Genomic DNA, 19,572 nt, shown 5'->3' on the forward strand with positions numbered 1-19,572 from the left:
CAAGGGCTTTGTAGTGCATTTCCCTCTGTCTTTCTGGTACATGGCAACTAATGTGCTAGCTCTTGAAAGGAAGCTCTTAGTTATTATTTGTGATTATAAGCAGTACCAGCTGTACTTCTCAGTGGGAAATGGCTGTGTCTTTAATACTCATTAAAAACAGGCATAGGTGCTTAACTGCAAATTTTTGACTTAATGCATCATCTATTTTGCCTTTAATTTCTAAGGCATTTATTGCCTTTATTTGCTTAGAGAACAGCTAAATGAACTAGAAACATTGCTGGTCAGAGCGGGATTATCTTTACTCCCTGATGAACAAGAGGTAACAGCCTCAAGTTGCACCAGGGGAGGTTTAGACTGGATACTAGGAAAAATTTCTTCCCCAAAAGGGTGGTCAGGCATTGGAACAGGCTGCCCAGGGAAGTGGTGGAGTCCCCATCCCTGGAAGTGTTCAAAACCCATATAGATGCGGCCCTCAGTGACATGGTTTAGTGGTGCACTTGGCAGTGCTGAGGAAATGTTGGACTTGATGATCTTAAAGGTCTTTTCCAACCTAACTGATTCTATGATTCTGTGTAGGGATTTATGGAGGATGCCAAATTCCAAAAGTTGACAGCATTGCATTTAGTTCCATCCCACTTTGTTCTGTCTCTTCTTTGGTAGAAGCCTTGTATGTACCTTTTCTCTCTACTGCCAGTGAGTTTTGCTCCTCCCAGGTGCTCCTAGCTCTTAAATCCTCTGTCTTCCATTGAATTCATCTTCTTATCCCCAGTTTCTGATTTTGTGTATTTTACCGCTGTCTCCTGATTTTTTTTCCTTTCTTCCTTTCTCTCTTATCGCTCCCTGCTCCACCTTTTCCAGGGGCTGGCCCACACCAGCAGCCCCTCTGTGAAGGCGTGTGGCACAAGAGCATGCCCAAAGCCCTTCAGCCCTGACTTCTGGAATTCTTACTCCCTCCATCCTGACCTGCAACAAGCTCCGTTTTCCATTATTGCCAATCTTTATTCCAGTATTAGATTTCTCTTCTATGTGAGATGTAGTTGTCCAAACATGGCGCTCTGAGGATGGTTAATTTTGCCAATTTTTAAATGAAATGACAAGTTTTTAACTGGATCAGATTTTGAACATCGGAGAGAAATTATTTCCCTTTTTTCTCTTTCTTTCTGTCTCAGATTCGTTACATTTCACAGACTCAAGGTTTGCCAGGAGAGCAGTTGTTGAACATGGGGACGAAAACCACAAGATTCTTCTGTAGAGAAACGGATGCACCATATTCTAGTTGGAGATTAAAGGTAAACAGTATAAGGTAGTAGAAAACTGCATATTATTTTGTGAACAGAGAAACCAGAGAGACCAAGATTCACTTGAATACTGTCGCTCACTTCTGTATCTCCTGTGTGTTTTGTCAGTCCTTGCTCTGTATCTCTTCCATTTTTCCCATTTCCCAAAATCAGCACCCTAAGCTCATGCCCATGTTTCCTCCCTCCAGAGGTGCTAAATGACCTTTGTTTTGATTTTTTTTGCCTCTTACCCAGTTACTACTTTTCACTTCTCTTTTAAGAATTTGTCTCTGAGGCGCCTAAAGTGCTTCGGCAAGATTCATTCAAAACCAGCTCCAGGATCAGCAATTCCTGGGAGAAAAAGGAGGTGAAGAAACAACATGACTGTGTGCAGCTTGTTTCCTTCCGATCTGCTAAAACAGTCCTTGCTGGTTGAAAGCTGCAGTACTATGAAAGCAGATGAAATACAAAATATGTACTTTGGTGGTCTGCACACCTTGCTTCTCTCTGAGCAGCATCACTGATGGGTGGTTACATTCACTCTTGTTTTCACATTCAGTATTTAAAATAATACCAACTGTGTGTATGTAAAGAAGTATAAAAATAACAAGAAAAAGAAAGCAAAGAGAAACTGAACAGAGTCTGCCTGGTTTTTAGTTTATTTCTTTTTTTACAGTGATGTATTGCTGCTGTTTGGAGTTAAAGGTCTGAGTTTTAGGAAATGGGTAAAATACAAGTAATAGGAAACTTGTGATGAATAAATATAAGCTCACAAGAGAGTTGTTAAACAGCTCTGCCAGGCTTTCAGCACTTCCTGTGTGATTTACAAACAATCTATTGGAGTCCAGTACTGTGGTCAGTCAGACCTGAAGTTTAGTAAGTTTTTTATTTTGATTTAGAAAATGAAAGTAGTCAGCAAAGCAGCATCCAAACACACAACTGAAATATTAACTAAAAAACCCAGCCAAAACAACATGTTTTAGGTCAACACTTAAAGTTACTTTGTAGTTACAAGTGACCTTTGTTGTCAACTTCTAAACTCTGCTTTCCTTTTCTATTTTGAGACATTGGAAGAGCACGAGGCAGAGACAGGTATGAAGTCTAAAGAGGCCAGAAAGTATATTTTCAACAGTTTGGATGATATAGTGCACGTGAGTATGAAAGCATTCTTCCTTTGCCAAAGGGTGGGAGTGAATGGTGACTTGAAAACATCTTTCTTAGTTTTGAAATAAACACCTTTTGGAATATTGTTGTGCATCAGTTGTATCTGTTCTTCTCTGTATATGTTGCTCTGAGGAAAATGTCTGTGTCAGCCCTTTGGGCTGTTTATAAAGATCTTACTTGTCATTGCTTGCGTTTAAACATTGCTGCTTGTCCTTGTGGTGGGGTAACTCTTTAATTTCATGTATAATGTGTACTTTCTGTTCTGCTTATCTGCCATACTGGATAAAAAAAGAACACATATGGAGTCTGTTATCTTAAATATAGAATTTCCAGTTTAGTTCTGCCATCTTAACAATATAATTCTCAGTATAATCGGTCTTATTTTTAAGCAAACAATTGGTTCTTCACTTTTCTTTAGCTTCTTAACTATGTAGTCAATAACAAAAGTAGATTTTTCATTCTCTTCCATATCCTGAAAAGAGAATAAAACCTTTTTTGCAAGATTAGCATTAATACATGTTTGAATTTGATTTTTTTGAAGATTACGTGTGTAGTTTAAGTTAGATCATATAAAGGTCTTTATCCCAAATCTTACTCCATAACTTCTAAGTCCCAGACTGGAATAAAGCCTTCAGGGTTTTTTAGCTTCAGAGAGTGAAAGGGGAGTGGTGTGTGTGCAAAAAAAAAGTCATCAGTTCCAAGCCAACCGCACTGGGATGAGCTGGCAAACGCACAATGCCCCACGTGATAAAATCACTGAATATTAGTGTTCTACAGCAGAAAGCAATAACAGGAGTTGAGTCTTCTCTCTGATTGCTTTGTTCAATGCCAGGTGAACATGGTGATGGACTTGGAAGGAAGTGACCTGTTGGCAGAGAAGGCAGATAGGAGGGAGTTTGTCAGTCTGTTGAAGAAAATGTTGCTTATCGACGCTGATTTAAGAATCACTCCAGCTGAGACCCTGAACCATTCTTTTGTTACCATGAAGCACCTCCTTGATTTTCCTCATAGCAACCAGTATGTAACACACAAAAATTACTCTAAATCTCTATTGTAGTGATTCACATGTACAGTGTTGTTTCCTCTGCTGTCAAGAGTGAAAAATCTTTTGTCATTTTTGTAGCATCTTAGAGAATTCTTTCAAGTGCTTGCAGTGTTAAAGACATCTACTTGGTCAAGGAAACTGTTAGAATAACGTTTTTTTTTTCTGACAAGTAACATTCAGAGCAATAGATCTGTGAATTATCATTTTTATGCCTGGTTGTTCCAGTTCCAATACTGCAGAAACCTGGGCTTGATTTTTGGCAATGTGAAGAGCGTTAGTTTCTGTCAGTCAGTGAGAGCTAGGGTTACAGACTTCCTCTTGAGGTGAATGCCTTGGATACCACCTTCTGTGCATGGGTTCATGTTGAATATATTGAAAGTTTTCTTGCCGTTACGGACTTGTGCATTTCAGTTTGGATTTCCTGAAGTTCAGGCATTTCACTGAAGGAAAGAGCTTTCCATCCATTTTAATTTTACTCTCCTTCCTGCTTGTACAGAGTTGTTAAAAAAATGGTGTTAGATGCCAGGAGCAGGAAACAGCAATATTTTTCCCTGATTTTAAAATATGCATTACAAAGGCTTTACATGAACATCATAATAATTTTTTTCCCTGCTTCTGTGTCTGATGGGAAATGTGGGCTTTGAAATTTTATCTCCCCTGCATTGTTCCAGGGAATTGTTCTATACATTTAACAACAGGAAATGCTAATTTAAGCAACTTATTTTTTTTGTTTTGATAGAGTGAAGTCCTGTTTTCACATCATGGATATTTGCAAATGGAGATCAAATTTGTATGATTTAAGTAATCGCAATAAAACATCACTTATGAGACCAGTTGCCTCAGGCAGTGCAGCTAACCTGACTGCGAGCTTTACCAAAATTGGTCCACTGAGAAGTCAGGTAAAAGCACTTATTTATTTCTATTTTTTATAGTTAGAAATTCGGTTAAGGCAGTTTCTCTACTTAATTTCATACTTTAAAAACAAGTGTATCTGTTAATTGACAAAATACTGTACTCTCGGTTTTTCCTTGTGTTTTCTTAAACCGTTTAGAATTATGTTTCAAAAGTCAGTAACAAACGGCCATAGCAAAGCAGTGCTGTACTGCAGTGCCCTCCCGTGGTCAAACGGCATTACTTCCTGTAAAATGTCCGAAATCTTTAATTTGTGGAAGTTGTTTTATTTGTTTATTATATAAGCTGGTGGGACAAGTATGTGAGAGATTTCGATTCACAGTTACGATGTTGCCTGTACTGCATCTGTTCCCATAGGAATTAACTGCATCTACTCATTCAGTTTTGCAACAAGGGATACCGCTGCAGGCAGGCGCTGCTCAGTTTGGTTGCAGTGATGTTTTCCAACAGGCATTGATTATATGTCCTCCAACTATTCAAGGTATGTTTAACTGTAATTCTTACAGTTCCTAAAATACAAGCATCACTATCTGTCTGTTAGCAGTATTTGAGTTTTCTATTATATCCTTAAGCTATATATTTAAAATAATTTAATTTTATTAATAAAAAAAAAATAGCAGGTAAGTCAAGTCCAGATACACTGCACCTTTCTGAAAGAAAGAGCAAATCAGCCTCTGCAGAAAATTAGTTAAGCAATCCAGAGCCCATCTTCATGTACCCCACACACATACATATGTGTGTATATACATATCCTGGGTAAAATAGAGGAACACAGTGTAAAAGCCGAAGCAAAAAAGGAGGGTATTCTGAAATAAAATTTGAGAGGAAACAAGAAAAATAAAGCGAATGTCAGTGTTGTTTTTTTTTATAACACTTGTGGCAAATCTGGACAATAAAGTTGGGAGTTTTTATTGGACTATGAATGTTTAAGAAAACATCAGGAAACTTGGGACTTCTTTTAAGGGCATAGGTGCCCAGTGTAAACAGTGTCATGTTTACTGTCCTATGGTTATGATGAACTGGGACAGCTTGATACAGCTGCCACAGGCTTCTCATGTCTGAAAAACACATCACTGAATCTTTGAGAATTGTCCTTGCATTGTGCTGTGAGGAGGAAAGGGCAAATTGGCTGAACTATCCCGTATTACAAAGGGTAAAATTGATTTAAGCATACAATTTTGTATTTATTGTAAGAAATAATTGGCTGAGAATTCGATTCTTAGAACCATTTGAAAGACTGTGAGGTGGAAATGCTAGCACAAATGTATTTCTCCAGTGTAGAAAACATCCAAATAAGCATAGGCATCTTTGGAAGGACACGTGGTAATGCAGTTGCCCTCTGTTTCCCTAAACAAATGCATTTGTATAATGCAAACATAGGTTTTAGTTTTTTTGAGGAATCTTTAAAACTTCATGTATATCTCAGAATGTATCAAGCAACACTTGTTTTGTCTTTTTATAAGGGGGATCGACAACAAACAAAACCAAACAAAATGCCAGAACACTTTCAACCTAAACTTAGAGCCCAGGAAGTCTCTTTATCTTTTTAGATAAAGAAAGATAAAGCATACTTTCTCAGTAATGTTATTTGTGCCTGCTGCATCTGTCTTGGGTTTCAGAAACTCGTGAAAGCTCCAAGTGGTCACTGTGCGGTGTCAGGGGCTGTATGAACTAAATGCATAGCTCCAGACAGATTTCTTGCTGAGCACTTAGTGTGGCTAAATGATTTCTTATTTAAATTGTATACATGATTGAGACAATGACATAGTGCATACTTTAAAAACTCTACTGTTTTCATTATGCCCAGATGAATAAAGTGATTATGGAAAAGGAAACAGTACAAAGAAATACTTTTATCTGTGATCTATATACTGTATTTTTAGTATGGCAATAAACTTCCAAATTTAAATTCTGCTGCAGCTTGAATGAAGGGAATATGTTGTGTCCATCACACAGGTGTTGAGTTGCTGGCACGGATGCTGTTGAATATCTGAAATGCTAAAGCTCACTACTTCTGGCAGAGTGAAGATTTTGCTCTTTTAGAGGGCTGTGTGGAAAATATTAATCAGCCATGTTTCAAAATTAAAAGCTGTGGACTGCATTGTCATAACTTAGTATTGTGTTACAACTTGAGAGAATTGCATCAGATGAAGATTTTTGTTCATTCTTTATTGTAAAGATATAAAACAAAACCAAAACACTTTCAACCTTTAGTTTAATAGTTCTTTAGTAGTTACCTCCAAACACCCATTGCTAAGTCTTTGACTAAAAGACAAGAGATGAAGTGCACTTAGAAGATGTGAAATCAGTATATTTGCCCGGACAGTATTTTCTTTTCTAGCATAACTATTCTGTTGTAGTATCTGTGGAAAAATTTCCTCTTTCATTTTGTTTAACATTATTATGTCAAAAATTGCAGTGTTCCTATACATCTGTTACTTTCCTGTGGCAATAATGAAATATATACAAAGCATGAAATGCATCTATTTCCTATTATGCTGTTGTGGTAATATTCTAACAGTGCTATGATTTGCATTATTTTGATGAGGAGAGGAATAGGTTTATGGATTCTACTGCAAATATTTGATGGTATGCACAGAAAGGTTGACATTGTTTCCCACAGAAGGGGTAGTAACAAATAGGGGCATCTAATGCATGGCATTGCTAGCTATAAAAGCAGAGAGAAATGGATTTCAGCTAGCTGGAAGAGCATGGAATGTGCAAAAGTCACTTGTGAGAAGCTTTGAAATTCAATTCTGCTTACTTTCTGCTTCCTTTCCAATGCTTTTAATGTAACCTCTTGATCAAGAGTAAACATTTAGCCCTGCAGAACTTTCTGCCAAAATCATTCCAATGTCTTGTATGTTTCCAAACAAATAGCTATTGGCAGCATCAAATGATGCCAATTACAGCATCAAAGGCTTGTGGAGGTACGTAATGGCACACAAATCTTTTAGGTGTTGACTTATTTGGCTCAAAAGTCTTAACTATGGAATCAGATTGTAAACACATTAAAAATAGGTTATAAAATTATCCTTTAGGTTTGCATTTTGCTCAGAAAATGTATGCAAGACTGATGTTCTTCTGAAAGCTGGGATATGTGTTTTTCTCTCTGACAGGAATTCCTACAAACCATAGTAAACCCACCAGTTTCTCCCTGAGGGTGGATAACGCAGTTCCGTTGGTGACCCAAGCCCATGCAATTCAGCCACTCCAGATTCAAGCAGGATTCCTTTCTCAGGTTGGCTTGCTTTCAAAGTAAAAATCTTACTATCAGTTAGCAAATACTTTTGCCCTGTCAGTTTCTGTTGCAGCCCCTTTTCTGTTTTGTGAGGAGCTACAAGCAGCTAATGTAAATTCAGTCGTTCCCTATGTCATGAAATATTCTCTGCTTCCTGCAGACTTGGTTGAATCAGACCCAGCAAATACTGGTTCCTGCGTGGCAGCAAGTAGCACCGGTGGCAGCTCCTGCTACAACTCTGGCCTCTGATCCTGTGGCTGGCCCACAGAGGCTTGGAGACTGGGGGTAAGCCCACATATTTGTGTGCGACACCTTAATGGCTTTGATTTAACAAGATCTATGGATGCTGATGCAAATGAGTTGCAATATCAAACTTCCTTTGCTTCTCTTCAGGAAGGTGATTACCCAGGGCACCCATTACAGTTCAGTGATACCGCAGCCTCTTCTAACACATCAGATAACCTTGTCTGCCCCTCAGCCGATTAGTGTGGGCATTGCACACGTTGTCTGGCCTCAGCCTGCAGCTACCAAGAGGAACAGACTCTGTCAGAACAGGTTGGTAGAATGTTTCTAACATTCAAAGATGGTGCTGCCATTGCTGTTCAGTAGACAGGAGAATAGCCTGTAATGGTGACATGTTTGTTAGTGGCAGTTTTACTTAAACAGTCTCTTGGGAAAATTTGTCCTTTCTGCCCAGTGTTTTCAATGTTGTTTGATAATACAGATTAAGTGGAAAAAAACTTGAAATAATAAGTTTTATTTCCTCTTAAATAGCATGTGCAAAGTTGTCTTCATAGCCTTTGGGAAGGTGTAAGAATATAATGAAGTAGCTGTGATGAGATATTCCTAAGCCTGTGGGGATGAAGATATATCAGGTTTAGACAACTGAAAATAAAAAAGAGATACCAGGGTTGCAGTATACCTTAAAATCATCTTAAGAATAGTTTTTCTTTTACTGGTAGCCAAAAATTCTTCAGCTGCTTGCTAAAGAAAATATGTCCCACTGCTATACAGAGTATTTGCAAAGGTGGGGGATGCTTAGTAAAGAGGAAAGCATGGGTAACAAAGGACAGTATCAGCAGTCTTGTATTAAGCTGGTAGCCTCTAGATGAAATCCTTGCTTTTGTTTTCAGGGAGAATCTCTGCAGGAAATCTGGCAGTTTTCAGGTCTGTTGCTACAGAGTCACTAAATGTCAAATGGTGTGTTTTCTTCACAGGAGCAATGTGTTACAGAATACCAATATCCAAAATTCAGCCTTTATAGCTCCAAAGATACTTAACCTGAAGGCTATAAAGAGAATAAACTGTATAGAAGCACAGGACAATCTTAACTCAGAAGGACAGGAAAGTAACTGTTGTGAAGCATTGGTCAGGCTGGATCCTGATTCACCACGTGCAACCAAACAGCGCCAGGCTATCTTCATTGCCAGCTCCCCCAGCCCAGCAGTCAGTGTGATCACCATCAGCAGTGACACAGATGACGATGACATAGGACGAACGCATTCACTGTCAGAGTAAGAATCGATGTGTACCTTTGTTAAGGTGCTCCTTAAATATAACTGTCTTAGCATAGGTACTGCATTTAATGACTGCACTCAAAAAAGACAGTGCACAGCCAATCAAATTTCACTAAGCAGGTAACTCTGTAGCAGTATATTATTTGAAAAGGAAATATTCTTTTAGAAGTCTGCATCTTTAATCTGTGCATGTTAGGCATTTTCAAACCAGAATACTTTCAGGCCTAGCATGCTTTTTCATCTTAATACTGTCATACCCAATTTATTTGTTGAAGGTTAGTCTTACGGCTTTGTATAATCAATGGTGGCATTCTAGCAGTAGCATGCAGTAGATAATATTACATATATATGAGTAATAAATACTTGTCTAGCAGCTTGAAAAGGTGTGCATTTGGATGTAAAAGCAGATGCTGAGTGTGGTCTCCCAAAAGGGTTTTCTTCCACAAAGTTATCAAAGGAGCATGCCTCATTTTCAATGAGGGCTTAAAAATTTAATGTTTGTTTGACTTTATTTTTGCTTGTAATAATTCTGAAGTGGAAGAACATGTATTTTAAACCTAAGCTTTTTCAAATGTTTCAGAGCACTGAACTTGCTTTGAAGCAAGTTGTAAAAGCTTTAATGTATTTGTGTTAGTATTGGTTCAGTGAAAAATTTGTTCATTTAGTAGGTTTCAAAAAATGCATGATTAGCCTGGAATTTCAAAAGAACAATAAAAAGGTTTAAAATCTGTTTTGGATGTAAAAGACAAAAGGAATTGGATATTAATTTACATTTCAGGGATCTTTTCTACTAGCTGGACCCTTTTTATTCCATAATTACACCTAAGTCAATGGCATTGGAAAGAACAAATGAGAAGTGGGATGTGTGCTCACTTTCTTTTTGTGTGGTAGGTGTAAAGGCAGACTCGACTGCGAAGCCTGCCAGAGCACCCTCAACATTGATCGCGTGTGTTCTCTCAGCAGTCCTGACAGCACTCTGAGTACCAGCTCCTCCGAGCAGTCTAGTCCATCTCCTTGCAAGAGAACCAACAGGTAAAACATTGTGCCCCTTTCAATGAACAAAGGTCCCAATATAAAGCAGACTCAGCTTATACTAAAAGTAGAAAAAAAAAAAAAGCAAGTGCTTTTTGTTACATTGCCATCTGGTGAGGCTGAATGATGTATTTAAAAATTAATCTGTTGGCCTACAGTTGAACAGAGTAGACTGTGCTTGTATTGTTCCTAACAGATCTGTCTTGCTACATTGGAACTTTTCAGAGTACTGAATGAATGATGTTTATACAGAAAATATAAACATCTTGCATGCAGCTTCCTTTAGAACAAAAATCTTCTATGGTTGCAAAATTAAGTAAGCCAAAGTGGGATGGTGACAGATTTGAAGTTAGCAGAACATCTTTCATTTTCACACCCTCTTGTTGTCCCGTTGTGTATCTTGTAATCTTTAATGACGTTGATGCCTTTTTTTTCTTCTGTCAGCCCTAAGCATCACTTATGTGAACATTGCTCGTATGAGCAGCTTTAAAATATCTGACATCTAGCTTAAGCCTTCATTTTTGTACATTATTCAAAATTCACTCTTAGAGAAACATTCAACTTGAATCTGAACTATTTTATGGCATTTTTTTCTACAGTACCTGAGAGCTTGACATTAAAGCATCTCTCTGTGTGATACTCTTAACCCGTGACTCAGTCAGAAGTTGCTACTGACTTGGGACGTTCTGGCACCTGCAGATGGGTTTCCGTCTCATTTTAGTCCCTGTCCTTCTGGTGCTAATATGCTGAAATTTTAATTGTAGCTACTTGTGGCACTTCTACAAATCAGATTCCTAGGTATGAGTTTGCGGACCAAGAAATACTTGATATCTGTAGTTGCTGGTATTGACAAAAGGTTTGGTTTAATATGATTTACCCAATATCACACAGAAATACTGTGAGCTAGGGATACAATTGATTTTCTTCAAGCAACCTGTAGGTGCTTGACGAGTTCTTTAATTTTTATTCTTCAGTTCACTTCCCATTTTCTGTAGAATAGCTTACTGTCTGGAAGAGAGTGATTCAAATTCGGAGCAGTTTCATTTTGCAAAATGAGTAAGATTGGAGTCTTAATGGAAAACCAGTTTGTTTAACTGAAGATTTTTATCACAGCATGTGTTGGTGAGGGAATGGAATTGCTAGTCTGTACAGGCAGATTTATGTGTTTGAAATTTTGGACAGCCTGAGTTAATGATGCTTTTAATGGATAATTTACATATAGCAGTGATTCTGTTTATATAAACACAATCTTCTCCCCTCAGAATAAAAACAACCAACCAACTTGTGCATGAACCACTTTGGAATCTATTTGATATTTTGTAAGGCCTGAAATCTTGGGTGAACAAATCTCTGCAGTTATTGGACACTGAATACACTGAAAGGTGTGGTAGGTTGTTCTCGAGGGCTTGGAAGGTGTATTCAGAGGAGACAGCATGTATAGTCTGATGAGTGCTAGGACTAAGGAAAGGTTTTGTTTACTCAAGATGCAGCATTGTGTTATGTTTAATCCAGGCACAGGTTTAGGGGTGGATTAGCTTTCTGTAAGGTTACTAAACTGATCCAACTCATCCAGCTAGCTCCAATAACAGAAGTATAGTAATAGAGCATGTGGATAGATTTTTCATTTTGGCATGGTGGCTTGATGTAGAAGATAATCCCAAACAAATTTCTGTGATTTCTGGAACTTTGAAGATATTGAAATTAAAAGTTGCCAGAGTTCTCTAGGTAAACTAAACCAGATATATATCCCTGGTCCTATTTTCAAGCATTTGTCATTTCTGACTGTAAAACAAGAAAATAACTAGAAGCATTTGAAGAATTTCTGTTCAGATGGTTAAATTTTAACCAGGAATTTTGTTACGATCTACACTTATTTATTCATTAGCACATACTGTTCATGTTAGCTCCATTCTCTTGCTTTCTATATAATCCATACCTGGCACAATCCCAGATGAGAACTAGTTAATTTGCTTTTTTGTTGTTGATAGAGATGCATCCGTGATGTACCCTTTTACTTGTGTAATAATACCTAAGTGAGATTAATATATTTTCTGGAAGTATACCTCTTTGTAAATTAGTTTTCTTTACCAGGTTGTTTACTACTTGTTACCTAATATGTGTTTGGTTCTGGTTCCACTGATGGAACTTTGGTTTCACTTCCAGCAGCTGACATTTAACTTCTTCTCAGCCCTTTCTTCTTCTAATAGAAGCATGGAGCTTCATTAAATGTTAGCAAAGGCTGTTATTATGAGTTGGTTTCTTCACCTCTTTGTCTTGTAGCTGCCTTGGTAAAAGCAGTGGTGGAGTTGAGTGAGTTTGCACCACTTGACCAGGATGGATTCCAAAGACCACAGGTGCTGTCATAGACGCTGTGTAGATAGAGAGGGTTGTTTGTCTCCTTCAGCTAAACCCGTGACAAAGAATCTGTCAATCGTGCCAGGCGGTGCTCTTTGGAGGAGCTTCAGAAAGACATCATTTTTCAGTAGATATGGTCTAGCGTGGCTGCTGGTGGTTGATCTGCAGATGAGAGGGGGCTGCCTTTCGCCATGCAGATTGCTTCCTCAGCATGTTATCTCTCTTCCTGACTCTCAAGGGCCCTAGGGACAGCTTTTCACAGACTCTGTGATGTGGCTGGTTTCTAGAAGGAAATTAGATCAGTATGTTCTCATTTGCTAGTGTAATAACCATCAGGAGACATAAAAAATTATGTTTTGATTCAGAAAGAAATGAAATTATCTTCTTCAACCTTTTATTTTTCCTAAAAACATAGAATTCAGTGGTTTATTTAAGAAATAATTTACAAAGTGGGTACAAGTTGGGTTATGCACCTAAATATGTAGAAGTTATCTCCTTCCTATAAACCTTGGGTGGTATAGCTCAAATGTTGAACTGCCATCTGAATATCCATGCTTGTATAATTAAAATATGCCCTTTTTTATCCACCTTGCAGTAGCTTCATTTCTGTACGTTTCCTGCAATAATTTTGTAAAATGCATCTGTGTTATAAAAATGTGTCGTTTCAATGCAATACTTTGATTTCTGGACAGTATGTCAGATGACGAACAAGAGAGCGGATGTGATACGGTAGATGGTTCCCCAACTTCAGACTCTTCAGGACATGACAGCCCATTTGTGGAAAATGGCTTCATAGCTAATAACAATAAAAATAAAGACGCGAGAGCATCTGTTAAGCCTGAAAGCCAGTCAGCTGTTTGCACAGTAGTGGTACCACCAGTGAGACTTCAAAACAGGTTACACCTTGATGAACAGATGGTGAATACAGGTAAGTTAGTCCAGGTGTGTTTTTTTTCTTTCTAGACCAGTAAATAAGAATAGAAATTTGAACATTTATTCAATAGCCGTATATGTGGAGATTTTGACCTATTCATCTGTCTGGTAATCTGTAATAAACACTGCTAAATTGTGTTGGGTTTTGACTTTAATTAGCGTATTATTTTATTATTTCTCCCTGTATGCTGAAGCAAACGAAACTTTCTCTAACTTTTGTTAAAAAACAATAGTGACAACAAAACTGTAACATTGTTCATTTTATATCTTGGAAGATGCTCCATGCCAGCCACTGAAAAAGGGTCGATCTGTCCTGGGAAGGATAAACCATTCTTCTATTGTAGGAAACCGTCAGCAAAAACTGGCATCAGCGTTCCATCAGCAACAGGTGAACTTCAGTCAGGTATGTATACTTACTCACTTCTAAGAAGTACTTTTTCTGTCTTGAGGATCCAAACGTGCTGACTGCTTACAATTTCAATTGCTGTCAATGGCAACTGCAGGTTTTCAACACCTTGATTACAGAACTGTTCAAATCTTGAAAAATGGATTTCAACTTACTGGGCAAGTCATAAGTATCTTTCACTTTTGGTCATTTTCTTAAAGCAGCTGACTTTATTTTTTAAAATGATAGAAAAGCAATACTGGGAAAATTAGCAATGCCTATATAAAATCAAAGCATGAGACAAAGTGAAAAATACTTTAATATTTTTTTCTCCTACGTACAAATATTAAAATGCCCAATAGTACACGTTTAAAAACTGCAGCTCTGTTCACTCTTGTTCTATTAATAGTGTGCATGAGAATGCTTGTAGTTTGAGTATCCAGAGATAGGATAGAGCTTAGCTAACCCAACTGGTTCTTACCTTTACTTCCAGGTAGTGAAGCTGTGGAGGGGGGTTGGCGGGGAGAGAGAGGTTGTGATTGTAGTTCAATCCAGTGTTGGAAGACAGCCAAATTAATTTGAAAGCTACTTTTATCATTTCCCAACAACATAATAAATGTGTCTGCTATGGCTGAGAACTGAAGTTGAAGTCGCTTTTATTTAATTAGTTTTGAACTGTAGCTGCACCGAGCTTTTGTTTAGGTATCTGGAGGTGCATTTAATATAAGCCTTGTCAAAGCCTTGCAGAGTAACTGTGAATATGAAATTGTAAGTTAAATACTAAAAACAAGCATGCTATAGGGAGATAAGAGGATTTACCAATAATAACTTGAATAGTTTAGACTGAAAGAAACATTTGGGTGGGTGACTTGATCTCCCCTTTTGCATGATAATGCAGAAGGATTTGTTTAATTAATTTTAAGCAAACCTTAATGTGATCAGCATAGTATTAACTTTTAATCTCTTCAGTGACAGCAGCTCCTTAGCCTCTTGGCAGAAAGTGTAGAATGTTATTTTAATTACAGAAATTTATGCTGATCCTTCCTTCTTTGGTAGATGCCCTGTGTAGTTTGAAGTCTGCAGCATTTAAAGGAAGTAATTGATTTTTAGGCTTTCTCTTTGTAACTGTTACCGATTGTCACATCTTCCTGTGATCACAGCCCTAGACTTCTGTTTGCCTAGTTGTCTCAGATGTTTTCAATCCGTTTATTATTTTTTCTGCTCTCCTCTAAAATTTCTCTCCTATTTGTCCTCTTTGTGCCTCATTATGGTGCCCAAACTGAATGCAGCACTTCCAATTGATGCCAAGCCAGTGCTGAGTAGAGTGGAATAAGCACCTTGCTCATGTGATACATGGTATTTCTGTTAAAACAGCCCAGCATGGCATTTTATCCTTTTTTCTTCTCCTTCTTTTTTTTTTTTTTTTTTGCAAGAGCATTACAATAACTTGTGTTCTGTTCACCATCTCTTATTGTCAGATTTCGTCTGTGCTACTATCTAAATAGCTAATAAATTTTATTTTTGTTTGTTTAAGCATTTAATTATTCCTGTCTCTATTTTTTTCTTTATTTTAAGTTAATTAGTTTTAGTGCATTCTTCAGTTTTTTCAAACTTTCTTTATACTTAGAAACATTAACACTTGCTCATTTCTATGTGTGGACAGGTTCAGCACTTTGGATCTGGGCTGCAGGAGTGGAACGGGAACTACGGTCATTGGAGGCAGCAGGCTTACGTCCCGGCCAGTGTTGCCGGCCACGCGTTCTCCCTTCCTCAGGGAAGTCCGAACCACGCTGCCGTGCATGCTCCCCTCTCTGGAGGTCCCCAGCTTGGAGGACAGCCTGCTCTTCTCCCATACCTGTCGCCAGCACCCCTTAGTACTGCTGCACCCGTTGCCCACCTCCTTGCCTCGCCATGTACCTCAAGACCCTTGTTACAACACCCAACGTACAACATAACTCATCCTAGTGGTATAATACAACAGGTTCCACTTGGTATAAATCCCCGTCTCTTACCTTCCCCAACCATTCATCAGACTCAGTACAAACCAGTTTTCCCACCGCATTCATACATTGCAGCATCACCTGCTTACACAGGATTTCCACTGAGTCCAACAAAACTCAGCCAGTATCCTTTTATGTGAGAACTCTGTTGAGGAAGCTCAATGATGTGGAAGTTTGATTTAAGAAGAAACATGGTATTTATTAAATATTAGCCATGGCACAACAGGAATTTTTTTTTTAAATCATGTAGACTTGGGTGCAATTTAAACAACTCTGAGCTTTAAAAAAACTCACTTTTAATGTGTTTTGCACATTTGGTATAACTTGTCGTTGGTCATGTTATCTTCTTATATAGTAACTTTAGACAGGTGACTTACGGGAGCAGAAACCTGTTTTGCTCCTGCTATTTTTTATAAAATTGCCTTCTAACTAGTGCAAGACACGTCTACATTTGGGAAGCCATTCAGTGTACAGAACCAGAGCAACAGATGCACATGTGTCAGCAGTACAGTGTAGAAGTAACTTGTTTGTATTGCGTATCTTGGTGTTTAAATGTCAAGTCACTTATCTAAGAGTTGAGCTGTTTTTCACATTGCATGTGTCTTTTGCATGGGTGAAAAAAAAAAAAGCCTAAACATTGCTCTTAAATGTTGTTGTCCTAATAATCTCAGCTGCATTGTAAACTGTTCCCACACATAGTGCCTTAAATATTTGAGGTTGTTATTGTTATTACTTACGTAGAAATGTTGAGGACTGCAGCACTTAAAAATTCAGATCTGCTGATTTTTTGGTAGCGTAATGCTCATTCTTTGGGTTTTGTGTGGTCTGATTTTAGTATTGGGTGTGTTTTCCTTCCTAAGAAGGCAGCATGTTTTGCTGTAGCTGAATTTTGCTGTCTTTTTATTGCCCCCCCCCCCCCCCCCCCCCGAATGATCTAGCTTCAAGACAAGCCTTTAATAGTTCTTAAGAAAAGTTGATTCAGTAGCTATTGAGTAGTGACACACAACACAGTATTTCATACTGGTAAATGGAACTGCAATACAGCCCAAGTAGTTTATTTTACAAGTGTTTGTCTAATTGGATATAATAAATCATTTAGAGGTGCAGTAGGCATGACTGACTAGCTAAGGAAAGGAAAAGCCAAGTGCTCATTGATCCATGATGGGATTTCATCTTAGCTTAAGCAAACCATGCAGTATTTAATAACTAGTAGCAGAATATTTACTATTGAAGCTTGAAAAGATGTGAGTTCTTTGTGTGCAATCTTTCATTTATGCATGGGAGAGATTTTAGTCTTTTGACATGATGGTATTTGTTTTAGCCTGCTGCGGGTGTTTGCTTATTTAATACATTCCTTCAGGGACGTCACTTACATGCTTTTTGCATTACTTTTTTCCTTAGGAAGTGTGTCTTTTCCCTTTTTTTTTTTCTTTTTTTTTTTTTAATTTGTTTTGTTCAAATGAAGTTGCTTTTGCAGCACCAAAGACTTAATCATCCATTTCCTATAAAAGGTAGCTACTTTTTCATAGACCTCAAGTATCCTGTAGTGTAGAGATGGGATTTACAGAAGGTATTAAGCTGAGGCTGTGTTTTAACTTATGGGCAAGTAATAAATTGTATCATTTATCTTGAATGTATCATAGATAAGCTGCTATATAATGATTGCCACTTCAGATAGCTGTGAAATTAGGTGATTAACTAGTTCTTTCTTAGCCTTCTAATTTCTGTACAAGTCTAATTACATGAAATAGAAGCTGGGGTTTGGGTTTTGTTTTTTAGTTTATTTTGTTTTCATGTTTGAAGTGTCGTAACTACTATCCTGTAAATGATGGAAGATGATTGCATATGTTTTTTTGGGGTGTGTTATTTGCATCAGTATTTTATCTCCATTAACTTTGAGCTCATCACTGCATATAAGTGGATGTATTGATGTAACTTAATTTTTTTATGTTTTCATATTGGCATTGTGTAGACACTTCAGAAGCTGCATCTTGCAGGCTTGACTTAACTTTTTTTTTAAACAAAATCTGGAATACAATCCTTGCGATGTTGACTGGAATAAGAGTGAAAAGCATTTGAGTTTAACTCTGTCAATAAGCTAATAACTGGTAATCTTTTTCTTTACTCCACTAATGCAAGCAGTGTTTTATTTAATGAATGTCTGAATGAAATAAATGTGCCTACATTTGATTTATTTTTTAAGTAATAACTAAAATACAACAGTATTAGATCATAAAAAATAATTAAAATACCAGCAGTACATTTTTAATCACACTGAAAATCAAGAAGCCTAACTTTTCCCAAAAGTTTCAGCGTTTTTAGTAATCAAGTCTATGCATTTTGTACAAGTGTGTGTATATAAAGTATACATTAGCAACTAGGAATATCCTGATGAATTTGGAATTATATCAACACATATAGAAAGCCTAAATATAGGGAGTCAAGAAAATGCTCGAAATGGATGTCCACCTTACCACTTCAAACCTGTGCTGTGTGGTCCAGCAGGTAGTTTTCTGTTCACTCCCTTGTGTTGGGAAGCGGTGTGATTTTGGTGCTCGCTCCATTGCAGGCAGTGGACACACCAAGAAGCACCAATGCAAATGGAGTAAATGGATTTTGTATTGTGATTACAAAAAAAAAAAAAAAGACAAAAAAAAAAGACTGCATTTTTTTTTCTGGGGCCATGGGGATTTTCATTGGTCTGATGTATTTGCTGTACGTTCTTTTTACTGTGCTTAAGGTTTTTAGCTAACGTGATTGTTAAGTTGACACAATTATCTGTATATCACAACAGAATCCTTGTGTGCGCAGGACAAAGTTGCTGTAAATGTGCCCCAAATTCCATCTGCTGCTCTTCTGAGGTATTGTCATTTTAGAAATGTCTGCGTTTCAAAGAAGGAGCTATTTGGGATCCCATCACAGCTTAAATTCAGCGTATGGGGGTGACTTACCCCACCCTGCAGTACACTCTGAGAGCACAGACCCCTGTCACTCTGCAAGGGTCAAGGCCCGTCTGCAGAACAGAAAACTGAAGCAGCTTTCAGGGTGAGGGCCTTTTCTGTGGAAAAAAGCCATCCTCTGGGAAGCAGTTCTACACCTTACCCTTCTAATGCCTTTTTTAAATAAAACACTGCATGACTCTGGAATTGCATATTACTTTAATTTGCAAGATTTATATGAATTTCTTGTGTTCGGTTTTTAACTTCAGGGTGTTTTATTGGTCAGATATGCTACTGTATTAACTTTTTTTTTGTTTTAATTTTTACAGTTTCTCTTTTTACTGCTAATTAACTCGGTTTGTGTTAAGTAAAAGTTAAATCACACACTGCAAGCTGTAGGAAGACTTGTTCTAGAAATACCCAGTGCTAGAGACTTGATTAATAAGTTTGAACTGTTACTGTTTAACAATTTGTAGACTTGTGGCTTTTTTTTTGCTTTGGGTTTCTATGCTACACTAGTTTGCCATGTAGCAATTGCACTGTGCAATATTACAATATGAGGACTGGGAAAATTTTTTATGGATGTAATGTCTCTTACAGTTTGCGATAGTATTTCTTTCTAGTTCTCAGTGATTTAAATGTGACCAAGCCTTCTGTACTTTGTCACAAAAAGCGGGTTTTCCAGGTGACTATTTTGGTGAGTGTCAAAATAAGAATTTATGGTGTATTACTGTCAAGATTCACTTTGAATTAAAATATATATTGCAGCAGA

General features: G+C 37.6%; 1 protein-coding gene across 4 annotated transcripts in view; it reads left to right on the forward strand.

The window, feature by feature from the left end:
* The window catches only part of HIPK3 (homeodomain interacting protein kinase 3), a 101,281-nt gene extending 81,709 nt beyond the window's left edge, over positions 1-19,572 (forward strand). For 3 of the 4 annotated variants that reach the window (XM_061462823.1, XM_061462822.1, XM_061462824.1), the window contains exons 4-16: positions 1,170-1,289; positions 2,342-2,428; positions 3,274-3,458; positions 4,226-4,385; positions 4,756-4,879; positions 7,518-7,639; positions 7,800-7,924; positions 8,033-8,194; positions 8,857-9,153; positions 10,048-10,188; positions 13,236-13,471; positions 13,752-13,879; positions 15,525-19,572. In XM_061462823.1, coding sequence (XP_061318807.1) covers positions 1,170-1,289; positions 2,342-2,428; positions 3,274-3,458; positions 4,226-4,385; positions 4,756-4,879; positions 7,518-7,639; positions 7,800-7,924; positions 8,033-8,194; positions 8,857-9,153; positions 10,048-10,188; positions 13,236-13,471; positions 13,752-13,879; positions 15,525-16,001 — 2,364 coding nt within the window. In that variant the 3' untranslated portion in view covers positions 16,002-19,572. The remainder of the gene's footprint in view (positions 1-1,169; positions 1,290-2,341; positions 2,429-3,273; positions 3,459-4,225; positions 4,386-4,755; positions 4,880-7,517; positions 7,640-7,799; positions 7,925-8,032; positions 8,195-8,856; positions 9,154-10,047; positions 10,189-13,235; positions 13,472-13,751; positions 13,880-15,524) is intronic. The other variant, XM_061462825.1, reaches the window with a different exon arrangement.

Source organism: Pezoporus flaviventris, unplaced genomic scaffold (genome assembly GCF_033815535.1).
Source record: "Pezoporus flaviventris isolate CSIRO_AGI_PZ_B2104156 unplaced genomic scaffold, CSIRO_AGI_Pfla_v1 ptg000036l, whole genome shotgun sequence".
Taxonomy (NCBI): domain Eukaryota; kingdom Metazoa; phylum Chordata; class Aves; order Psittaciformes; family Psittacidae; genus Pezoporus; species Pezoporus flaviventris.